This window comes from Cetorhinus maximus, chromosome 11 (genome assembly GCF_964194155.1).
Source record: "Cetorhinus maximus chromosome 11, sCetMax3.hap1.1, whole genome shotgun sequence".
Lineage (NCBI taxonomy): Eukaryota > Metazoa > Chordata > Chondrichthyes > Lamniformes > Cetorhinidae > Cetorhinus > Cetorhinus maximus.
In genome coordinates this window covers 25,379,945-25,392,510 of record NC_135889.1, presented here as the reverse complement: position 1 = coordinate 25,392,510, position 12,566 = coordinate 25,379,945, and the positions used below count along the sequence as shown (strand labels likewise).

Here is a 12,566-nt window from a genome sequence, read left to right as displayed (position 1 = left end):
CACTGCTACTCCTCTAGATATTGTCCACCCCCAGTTCAGTATTTAAATGATCATAGAATATTTTTTTTCTTTCAGTCATGGGATGTGGGCTTCGCTGGCTAGGCCAGCATTTATTGCCCATCCCCAGTTGCCCTTGAGAAGGTGCTGGAGAGCAGCATTCTTGAACCGCTGCAGTCCATCAGGTATACAATGCTGCTAGGGAGAGAGTTCCAGGATTTTGACACAGCGACAGTGAAGGAATGTTGATATAGTTCCAAATGAGGATGGTGTGTAGCTTGGAGGGGAACTTTCAGGTGGTGTTCCCATACATGTGCTGCCCTTTTTCTTCTAGGTGGTAGAGGTTCGCAGGTTTGGAAGGTGCTGTTGAAGGAGTCTGACAACAGCTGCAGATTGTGTTGAATACAATTCTCCATGTTCTCAGGATACCCCTGCTCAGTTTTGAGCTGCTTGATATGTTCTGAATCTATCCTATTTAATGCAGTGGTAGTTCCACATAATACGATGGAAGGATCCTCAGTGTGAAGGTGGGACTTTGTCTCCACATGGACTGTGCAGTGGTCATTTGCATCTGTGACTGGCATGGGTTAGGTTAGATAGGGTTTTCCCTCAGCACCTGCTGCAGGCCCTGTCTGGTAGATATGTCCTTCAGGACTCGGCTAGCTCAATCTGTAGTGATGCTACTGTGCCACTTTCAGTGATGGACGTTGAACCACAGAGCACATAACACAACACATGACACTAAGTGCTTCTTCCAAATGGTGTGCAACTCGGAGTACTGATTCATCAGCTGAGGGAGGACAGTAGGTGGTAAAGTAGGAGCTTTCCTTGTCCATGTTTGACCTGATGCCATAAGACTTAATAGGATTTGAAGTTAAATTTGAGGACTTCCAAGGCAACCACTTCTGACTGTGCTTCTTTTGGGTTTGTCCTGCTGTTGGGACAGGACATTCTCTGAGATGGTGATGAAGGTTTCTGGGTCATAGGTAAGGTATGATGTGGTGAGTATGGCTGTTGCTTCACCAGACTGTGGGACAGCTCTCCCAATTCTGGCACAAGCCCTCAGATGTTAGAAGGAAGGACTTTGCCAAGTCAACTGGGTATGTTGTGCCATAGTCGTTTCCAGTGCCTTGGTCAATGCTGGAAGGTCCATCCAGTTTTATTCGTTTTTGACTTTTCTGTCCTGATTTGAATACAATGAATGTCTTGCTTGGCCAATTCAGAGGGCAGTTAAGAGTCAACCACATTGAACGGATTCAACCCAGATTTGCACTAAGTGCAGAAAACAACGTTTTACCCATCTGTCCTTGTCCCCTACCCAACATGCCTCAGCCTTGAATTCCAACAGGTGACCCTCACGAGCACTGCGCAATGTTACTGTGCACTAACCTCCGAGTTGCCCTCAAAGTGAAGCCTGCCAAGGGCACACGCCTTATATGTGCTGTTGTGAAACATGTCGGACGATCCAGCATGGGATGATGATTCCGGTAGGCTGGCCTTATAATGATACGCAGATGTATTACAATGAGATTCCTGACCTCCGATGGCAGCAAACGTGGCCCGCCATTCAGGGGCTGAGCTGAGCAGATGATCGCAAACTGGTTTCATGACATCGTGAAACCGATTTTTGCCTTATTGCCATATTGTCTGCTCACGCCGCTGAACACGTGTGACGCCAGTGAGCAGGGAAAATTCTGCCCATTGTGTGGGCCCAGAGTTGCATATCACCAGACCGGGTAAGGATGGCAGATTTCCTTCCCTAAAGGGCACTCGTGAACCAGATGGGTATCCATGACAATCCAATAGTTTCATGTTCACTGTTGCTGAAATTTATAAATTAATTGAATTTAAATTTCACCAGCTGCTGTGGTGGGATTTGAACCAGACTCTCCAGAGCATTAATCAAAATGCAGAATACTACAGATGCTGGAAATCTGAAATAAAAACAGAAAATGCTGGAAATACTCAGCAGGGCAGGCAGCATCTGACCTGCTGAGTGTTTTCTGTTCTTGTTTCCTCAGAACATTAGCCTGGGCCTCTGGATTTCTGGTCCAGTGACATTACCACTGTCCCTGTATTCACAGAATGATACAGTACAGGAGGAGGCTATTGTGCCCATGCCATCTTTCTAAAAGTATTATCCAATTAGTTGCACTCTGCTGCTCTTTTCCCATGGCCCAGAAAATTTCTCCTTTCCAAGTATTCATCCAATTCTCTGTTGAAAGTTAGTATTGAAGCTGTTTCTAGCACTCTTTCAGACAAGGCCTTGCAGATCATAGCAGAAAAAATATTTCTCCTCCTCTCCAATTACTGACACTTCTGCCAGTGGAAACAGTTTCTTCGTATTTGTTCTATCCAACATTTTGAACACCTCTGCTGAATATTGCACTCTGCTCAAAGAAGAGGCCCCAGCTTCTCTGCAGACCTGAAGTCCATCAACCCTAGTACCATTCTATTAAAACTCCTCTCTTATCTGCTTGGCATCCTTCATAAAGTGTGGTATCTGGAATTGGTTAAAACACTCCAATCTAAGCAGTGATTTATAATTGTTTAGCATAACCTCCTTGCTTTTGTAAACTATTCCTCTCCTTATAAAGAGCAAGGTACCATAGGCTAACAGCCTTCTCAACTTCTCCAGCCACCTTGAAAGATCTGTGTAAATACAACCTCATGTTTCTGTTGCTGCACCCACGTTAAAATTGCACATGATTCGTCATTATCCACAACGTATGACATTGCCAACATTGAGATTTCATGGCTACCAAAAATTCTACCTTGGCCTGCTTCAGTGGCATTGTTGAAACTTTGGCCCAGGCTGAACTAAGAGTGTAATCCCATTTTCACTCTCCCATTCCATCAAGTCCCATTCCTCACTCTCCCTTCCCACTTCTCACTCTCCTGACCCACGTCTCTCCCTCCCGTCCCATTGAGCGCACCCTCCTAATTTCTGGAAGATTTTTCCTTTCTTCCAAATTTTGAATGATTATACTCACGAGTTTCTGCTATTTTTGGTGAAGTTTTGGATGTCAGACATTAGTCCCGGTGTCTACTTCTGAATCACTTTTACAGCCATATCTCTGAATAATTATTTCTACACAGAGAGTTGTTGAGAATGAGGAACTTGCTACCACATGGTTGGAGTTAATATTTTGTCACATTTAAAGCCAAGCTCAATATATATTTGAAGGAGTGGGTGTACCTACACCATATGGACTGCAGTGATTCAAGAAGGGAACTCACCGCCACCTCCTCAAGAGCATTTAGGGGTAGGCAATAAATACTGGCCTTGCCAGCGACATCCACATCCCTCAAGGCAATTTCAAAAAAGAGAATAGAGGAGTGACAGAGTGGAACGAGATTATTAATATTGGTGGAGGGTCATGTGAAGCATAGACCAATAGGACAGAGTGGCTTGTTTGTGTGATGTGTTGTACACCCACTACTGAAAGGAAGCCAATTATTCCCTATTGGTTTCTTCTGACAAGAGTCTGAGGCTTTCAGGAAGTTGCCAGCATTTCTTAACAACAGCAATGAGTCTCCTCTAACTGACCTCAGGACATTGCAGGAACAGCCCAGAGTAGCAGGTGTTATGTGGTGTGATGCTGGAAATGACCATCAACGATGCCACATTTACTGGTTGATATTCTTAATTAACAAGAATAACCTGAATTTGCATAGCACCTTTAATGTTATAAAATATTCCAAGACTCTTCACAGGAACTACATGAGACAAAGTTTAAACAAAGAAATTTAGTCTTAAGCGCATCTTAGCAGGAAAGAGAGTTAAAGAGGCACAGAGAGATTTAAGGTTGGAAATTCCAGAGCTTAGGGCCTAGATGGCTGAAAACATTGCCACTTGTGGTGGGGTAAAGGAAGTGAGGGCTCCTCAAGAGGCCAACCCAGGGGAACATAGAAAGTTTATTGCACAGAAGGAGGCCATATCAATCAGCTCTGAAGAAGAATCATATGTCCTCGAAACGTTAACTCTGTTTCACTCTCCACAGATGCTGCCAGACCTGAGTTTTTCCAGCATTTTCTGTTTTTATTTCAGTTCTCCAGCATCCACAGTTTTGCTTTGATCATATCAATCCATTGTGCCTGTGACAGCTGAAAAGGGGCTATCCAACCTAATCCCACTTTTCAACTCTTTTTCCACAGCCCTGTAGGTGACAACACTTCAAGTACATATCCATTTTAAGTGAAATGAGCGTTTCTGCCTCTACCACCTTTTCAGACAGCATGTTCCTGATCCCCAACATCCACTGAATAAAAAGAATTCTCAACTCTCCAACACTCCTGCCAATTATTGTATGATCTATGCCCCCTTTTAATTTTCATCTCCGCGAATTATGAGAAATAACACCTTTCTATCCAGACTATCTAGGCCACTCGTAATTTTATACACCTCAGTTAAATCTTTCCTCAGTCCTCTCTATTTCAAATCCTAGGCTATCCAAACTTCCTGACATATCTGACTACGTGACATTAAAACAGAAACATAGAAAATAGGAGCAGGAGTAGATCATTTGGCCCTTCGAGCCTGCTCTGTAATTCAATATAATCATGACTGATCCTCTATCTCAACACCATACTCCCACTCTCTCCCCATACCCCTTGACACCTTGAGAGTCTAGAAATCTACCTATTTTCTTCTTAAATATATTCAGTGACTTAGCCTCCACAACCCTCTGTGGTAGAGAATTCCACAGGTTCACCTCCCTCTGAGTGATGAAGTTTCTCCTCATCTCAATCCTAAATGGCCTACCCCCTATCCTGAGATTGTGACCCCTTGTTCTAGACCCTCCAGCCAGAAGAAACATCATCCCTGCACCTAGTCTGTCCATCCTTGTCAGAATTTTTTACGTTTCAATGAGATCCCCTCTCATTCTTCTAAACTCCAGTGAATACAGGCCTAGTCGGCTCAATCTCTTACTATACGACAATCCTGCCATTCCAGGAATCAGTCTGGTGTACGTTCACTGCACTCCCTCTATGGCAAGTATATCCTTTCTTAGGTAAGGAGTCCAAAACTGCACACAATACTCCAGGGGCTGAATTTTCACCTCAGCATGAGGGCATGCGCCCAACATGCATGAGCATGAAATAGTGCGCGATAACGTCGAGTCAGCGTCCCGGCGTCATCGCGCAATATTTTGGTCGGTGGGCACACGCGGAAGTCGGCAGTGCACCCACCAACAATTTAGAGGGCTGCTTAGCCCATTAATCGATTAATTAAATAGAATTTTTCCCTGCCCGTCCAACCTTAAGGTTGGCAGGTGGGTGAATAGGCCAAGCGGCCTTTCAACTTTTGAGGAAACCTCATCCATGGGCGGGATGAAGTTTCCGATGTTAATTAAAAATAAAATAAAAGTTTTCAGAATTCATTTGCAGCATGTGACAGAGTCACATGAGGGGACATGTTTTCTTTATCTTTACAAAATTTTATTTTTAATGTGGAAAATCTTCAGCTCATCGAGGCAGCTCTGTACCTTCAGGGAGCTTTCTGTGAGCGCACCCGTGCACATGGGCTGACCTCCACGCTTGCCCTCCTCACCTCCCTGACCCAGGCAGTGCTGAGTGTTTCAGCATGTGATTCACACTGGCTGGCCGTTAATTGGCCAGTCAGTGTAAGATCGCAGTTGGGGCCCGATCACGGATAGCGGACCATTGCGTGGCCGCTCCCGGGCCCGACCGATGAGGGGAAAATCCTCCCCCAGCTGTGGTCCCAACTAAGCCCCGTACAGCTACAGTAAGCTTCTCTTTTTGCCTTATCCTATTCTGAATTCTCTTTGACATCCATGGGCTTTAAGATTTGGGAGTAACATCCTTTTCCTTTGGGAACATATTTGTTCTGAGCCTTTTTTAATCTCCTCCTTGAATACCTTCTACTCCTCCGACATTGATTTACATTCAAATAACTTTTGAGAAAAGCCAAAGCGCATGGAATAAAAGTATGGACAGTAGCAACGTGGATACAAAATTGTCTGAGTATTAGGAAACAGTGAGTAATGCTCAATGGATATTTTTCAGGCTGGAGAAAGGTTTGTAGTGGAGTTCCCCAAGGGTTGGTATTGGGACTCTGGTTTTCCTGATGTATATTAATGATCTTGATCTCGATGTGCAGGGGACAGTTTCAAAGTTTGCGGATGATACAAAATATGGAAGCATTGTAAACTGTGAGGATGACAGTATAGAACTTCAGAAGGACATAGACAAGTTGGTGGAGTGGGCAGATAGGTGGCACATGAAGTGTGAGCTGATTCATTTTGGTAGGAAGAACATGGAGAAACAATATAAAATAAGGGGCACAAACTCTAAAGGGTGTGCAGGAGCAGAGGGACCTGGGTGTATATGTGCATAAGTCATGAAAGGTGGCAGGACAGGTGGAGAGAGCAAGGAGGCTATGCTGAACTTGTATAGGATGCTAGTTAGTCCTCAGCTGGAGTATTGTGTACAGTCCTGGATACCACACTTTAGGAAGGATGAGAGCGCAGAAGAGGTTTACAAAATGGTTTCAGGAATGAGAAACTTCAGTTATAAAGAAAGAATGGAAACGTGGGACTGTTCTCCTTGGAGAGGAGGTTTGATAGAGATGTTCAAAATCATGGTGGGGGATGGACAGAGTAGATAGGGAGAAACTGTTCCCACTTGTAAAAGGATCATGAACGAGGGGGCACAGATTTAAAGTGATTTTCAAAAGAAGCAAATACGATGTAAGAAATTTTTTTTCACACAATGAGTGGTTTGGGTCTGGAATGCACTGCTTGGAAGTGTGGTAGTGGCAGGTTCAATCCAGGCATTCAAGAGGGCATTAGATGATTATTTAAATAGAAGCAATGAGCAGGGTTATGGGGAAAAGGCAGGAGAATGGCACTGAGTCATAATGCTCACTTGGAGAGCCGGTGCAGAAACAATGGGCTGAATGGCCTCCTTCTGCACCATAACAATCCTGTGATTCTGTGAAGTAGTTGTTTCTAGAGCACTTTTGCCAAATCGCATACCAGTTTCTTAAAATTAGCCTTTCCTCGATTTCTAACATTTACTTTTGCTTAATTTTCCTTCTCCATAATTACACTAAATCTAATTGACTGTTTTTTACCATCAAACCCATCCATTGTTACCTGCCCAGCTTCATTTCCTAAAACTAAATCCAAAATATACCCTTCTTTTGTTGGGTTAGCTGCTACATACTGAAAATAAAAGTTCTCCTGAATGCATTTTATGATTCTACACCCTCTATGGGCAGGATTTTTCAGATGGTGGGCTTTGCCACCCCAAGAGTCAGTGGAGAATGCATTCCCACCAAAACCAGCTGCCCGCAGCCATTTATGGCTGGAGGCAGGATCTCTGACCCTCACTCGAGAGGAAGTCCATCCTCAGAGCTACCGGCCAAACTGATTGGCAATGGCCAGGACTGGAACCACAAGCAGTCCCCAGATTCAAAGTCTTGAGGTCCAGGACTGGGTAAGTGTGGGCGGTCTCGTGGCAGGATGGGACGATGAGGCCTGGGAAGATGGTTGGGGGAGAGGGGGTTGTGGATCTTGATGGAAAGGCTGGTTGTGGCAGGTAGAACCCTTGTGGGGGTGCACCCAATTGGACAGGAAGCCATTAAGGTTGGAGGTGCCTTGCCCAAGGCCCAAGCAGGGTGATCTGCTGGGCTAGCCCCTGTCCCTTAAGTCCCCCTACTAGCCTCAATTTTGAGGCTGGACAGGAAATGGCCCTTAAATGGTTTATTAATTGCCCACTGAAAGGCCACAAGAGTGGCCAGGCCGGCCTAGGGGTGTGGCAGGAGGGAGGGCGTTGAGAAAGCCATCCGGGAATTTTACTGCCTGCAAACCAACTGGTGGGGAACCATAAGCCTATATCTTTTACAATGATTTTAATCCCAGTAGGTATTACTATTACTATCCCTGTATTTTTATGACCCAATTGGGCTGGATTTTACGGCCCCCTGGAATGGGTTGGCAAGTGGTGGGTTCTTTAAAATTGGACACCATGCCATCAGCGTCATTCTCAGCATCTAGCCACATATCACCACCCCCGTCATAATTTTACAAGCAGTGAGATGTGTGCCTGAAGGACCACGCCTGTCTCTGGGCCAATTTGAGACCTTTAAACAGTCAATTAATGGCCACTTAAGGGCCTCCTCCTGCTGCTGCTGGGATTTCTGCCATGTTGGGAGAGGCCTATGCCAAGTGTACAGCCTGACACTGGTCTAGGTAATCCCTGCCTCCAGTCTTCCCATGCCCATGCTTCCCTTTCCCCCTGCCCTACTCACCCAGCACCTCCACCACCTTTGCCAGGGCCTGCCAAGCTAGCCCTAGTGAGACCCTGGACTTCCCTTAAAGTTAGGGCTCCATTGATGACCTTCTTCGAATTGGCTGCAAGCCCAGCTCCCAGTGGCACTGCCGGGATCAGTGAGCTACAGCTCTCGGAGGCATGACTTCCTCCCAGATGGGTGCAGATTAATCAATCTGCAGATTAATCAAGCCAATTAATGGCCCCATAAAATCCAGTCCATTGCTCTGCATTCTCAACAATTTGCCTATATAGACTGGTTGATGGTTTATAGTACGCTCACAGAAGTGCGATTGCTCCCTATTCCCTGAGTTCAATCTATATGGCCTTATTTGATGATCCTTCTAGATTATCATCCCTCTTCACAGCTGTAATTGTTTCTGTAATATCTCCTCTCTATTCCATCTGAAAACCCTGTAACTGGGAGAGTTGTGCTGCCATTCCTGACCTCTTTTAAGCTGTGTTTTAGTAATAGTTATGATATCATGCTTCCAAGTTTCTACTTATGTCCTCAGCTCTTCTGTCATCTTCACTAAATTTCTTGTACTGAAATACATATCACTAATTACCAACTAACTCTTAGTTATCTATTTTCTAGCTTTTGTTTTCTCTGCTTTCCAGACTGACTAATCTTCTGCATTTCATTTGAAACTTTGCTCTTATCCCTTCTATGCTCAGGTTCCTATCCTTCTAACAAGTTGATTTAAAACCAGCCCAACAGCATTAGCAAACCCCTCCCCCAGCCCACGCTGATATTGGTTTTGGTCCTGTTGAGGTGCAACTTGTCTGGCTTGTTCAGATTCCATTTCCCCTTGCACTGGCCCCTCTGCTCCAGGAATCTAAAGCCCTCCTTCCTGCACCATTTGTCATCTGTCCAGCCATGCAGTCATCTACATTATTACTCTGTACTCACTAGCGCTTGTCATCTAGAGATTACTACAACCTTTGATGTCCTAGGGTGATATTTAATGGAAGTGACAGGGGTCTTTCCTGCTGGCTGGTGAGCCAGGGAGAGACCCACATCATCTCTTTTAGGGAAGGCCCACCAAATTAAATGCCAATCAGGCGCTTAACAGGCCAGAGGAATGAAGAATTTCGGTTGAGGAGGGGTGGGTGGGTGGAAGTTGTGTCTGCAGAGGGCTGCCACCCAATCAGAGGCTGGCAGCACCACCAGGCAGGCAATGGCTGCTGCCGATACTACACCCACCCAATGCCTAGGATTATGGATGGACCCTAGGCACAGGTGACTGATGGGGGGGCGTACGTGGAGTGGGAGTCATGGAGGAGGTTAGGGGGTTTGGCAAGAAGAGCAGGGTGCGGCAGCTCTCAGCATGCCCCACCCCCCCAACTGTCTGGTGCTGGGTCCACCAGTCAAGCACTGGGTGCCTTAGAATGAGCGGCTCCCTGGGAGCCGGTGTGATCCCTGCATGGTGAGCCCCCTGCCTGCTGCTAGGTTAATACCAGTGGCGGTGGGATGAGGTCATTAAGTGGGCATTGATTGGCCTCGTAAAGGCCTCAATTGGCAGTGGGGTGGGAAGACCACCCATGGGCCTACCCATCATGGACTTAATCAGGGTGGAGGCAGGGAGGTGACGGGGTCGCCTTCCACCACTCTCCCACCTGATGAAATGATGACCCTCCAGCAAACCTGCCACCGGGGAGAACATTAAATTCCGTCTCTAATTTTTAATTTTCTTCCTAGCTTCCTGAAATCTGCCCACAGGACTTCATCCCTCTTTTTGCCTTGTTATTTGTAGCTATACTGACCACAACTTTTGGCTGTTCAACCTCCCCACTGCAGCTGTTAGTGGCAACCTTGACTCTGGAACTAGAGAGTCAACATACCACTCTGGAGTCACGTCTGTGGCTATAGCAACCCCCGTCTGTTCCCCTAACTATTGAATCCTCTACCACTACTGCTTTTTGAACTTTCTCCTCCCTTTCCCCTTTTACAGTTGAGCCATCGATTGCGACATGGACTTGGATCTGGCCCCTCCTCAGAGGAATCATTGCATTTATAGGATTCAAAGTTGAATATCTGTTTCGGAGCAAAATGTTCTCAGGGGTCTTATATATTACTTGCCTAGCTGCAGAGTTGGAGGTAACTTGTACAGCTGCAGGAGGTCACAGAGGTAGGGAGAATCCTCTATTGTGTATACATTCAGCCGACCCAGTGACTAATTCATTTCTCTGTGTTCCAGCCCTCCCATCTCCACCAAGCTATGTTTGCAGCTCTCGTTGGTGATAAGCCTGGGTTTGTTGAACTCTTCCTGGAGAATGGGGTGAACCTTAGAGAATTTCTCTCATCAGAGATCCTTGTCCGACTTTACAACAACATCCCACCCTATACTCTCTTGTACAAGAAGCTGCAGAAAGTGGTGAAAGGTGAAAAGCAGCCACAGATCAGTGATAGAGTGGATGGCAAGAGGAATGTCGTCCTCCTTCACCATGTCTCCATAGTCTTGCAGGAGCTGCTTGGTGAATTCACAGAGCCACTCTACAAGCAACTACAGGACGTACAGGAGAGAAAAAAGTTCACTATCGCACCTATAAAAGTTAATGTAAGTCTTGGGGAATGGTAATCACTCTCAATGTAAGTACTGGTTAGATGCAAGATAAAGGTCTCTCTGCATTGTCTCATCAATTATCCCGGGGCAGGTACAGCACAGGTTAGATACCCAGTAAGGCTCCCTCATACCATCCCATCAAACATTTCCAGGACAGGTTGATTGATTGGATTGATACTGACTCAAAATCATTTCACATCTGACCCTTACACCCAGAAGACAAGGAGATTTTTATCTGTCCCATCTGGGCTGCCTTTGAACCTAGGCCTCCAGAAGACAATGTTGTGCCCAATCCTGCTGAGTTACAGGGATTTAAAAATCAAGGTCACAGTGCCACATCCAGATTAGGCTTTGCAGAGAATTCTTTGCAGACGGACAAGCAAAGGTGTTACAGTTGGAGTCACCTTTTCTGGTTCTTCAGTGAGACATCCACAGAAGCAGTTAAAGAGGTGCCTTAGAAACAGGGTTAAATGTGATAGATTTAGGACATAGAGAAGCTGTGGAATGTAGAGTTGCCTATGTCAACATGTAAGAATAGGTTAAACATATGGTTGAAGAACCATGTGGGACATATAGGATATAGCTTGTTTTTTTAATTCTTTCATGGGATGTCGCTGACAAGGCTAGAATTTGTTGCCCATCCCTAATTGCCCTGAACTGAGTGACTTGCTCGGCCGTGGCAGAGGGCAGTTAAGAGTCAACTACATTGCTATGGCTCTGGAGTGAAGGATGGAAGATTTCCTTCCTTAAAGGGATGTGGGTGAACCAGATGGGTTTATATGATAGTAGGTGATCAAAGTTATTAATTGAATTTAAATTCTACCAGCTGCCTTGGTAGGATTTTAACCTATGCCCTCAGAAATTAACGTGGGTCTCTGGATCAGTAGTCACAGTGACATTATTACTCATCACCATCTCCTCATGTGCAAAGGAGAAACAGTAACAGGAACTGGCTGGGCTGAATGACCTGTTTCCATGTTGTGATTTCTATGTAATTCCAGGTAAGAGGTTAAGGATGTAAACAGGACAGAAGAGGACAGAAGCTGTTTTGACCCTTGACTAAGACTGAGGTTTTAAAAGATGAATGGACTGTGCACATATGGAGAGTGAGAAGTTTTGACAAGCTCCTCATAGTGTATGTGCTGCTTCAGGGCTAGCCCCACCATCTCCTGCTCCCCTGCCCCTGAGCCCTCCACCTCCCCACCCCTGCTCCAGGCTATCACTAGGGTCAGTGGAACCATTGATGCATTTGCATGTGATGGTGAGGGGGGCTGCCAACAGCCAACCCAGAAGGGTTAGGGTGTATGAGAAAAATTGAGGTTAGGGTACGAACGGAATACTTGACCTCGCAAACCAATACTGCCTTATTTTACTCCATTGTTGGAAAGCAGGTGTGAAGCATATGTAAACAGCAATAAATGCACCCTAACTACACCATGAAAAAATGTCCTGTTCACTTGGTACAAAAGAGATTTGACACTTCCTCCTATGTTCGTGCTGGCTTTTAAACACTGTACTGTATGGAGGAATGTAATTCAAACTTGGCAAGTCCCAACTAGACAATGCTAGCAGGAAGTGCAGGCATGAAAGCCAAAGTTGCATAGCTGAAATTCTCCAAACAATAGCAGGTGTGTCAGTCTGTATTCTCACTGTGGACTAAATGCCGGTGTCTGCTCATAAGCCAGATCAGCATCCTCAGCTCTT

At 45.6% G+C, this 12,566-nt stretch overlaps 1 protein-coding gene across 3 annotated transcripts in view; it reads left to right on the top strand.

Moving 5' to 3' along the window:
• trpm2 (transient receptor potential cation channel, subfamily M, member 2) overlaps positions 1–12,566 on the top strand; it is a 327,556-nt gene that overhangs the window by 143,135 nt on the left and 171,855 nt on the right. For 2 of the 3 annotated variants that reach the window (XM_078551681.1, XM_078551682.1), the window contains exon 12: positions 10,497–10,856. In XM_078551681.1, the coding sequence (XP_078407807.1) occupies positions 10,497–10,856 (360 nt within the window). The remainder of the gene's footprint in view (positions 1–10,496; positions 10,857–12,566) is intronic. The other variant, XM_078551683.1, reaches the window with a different exon arrangement.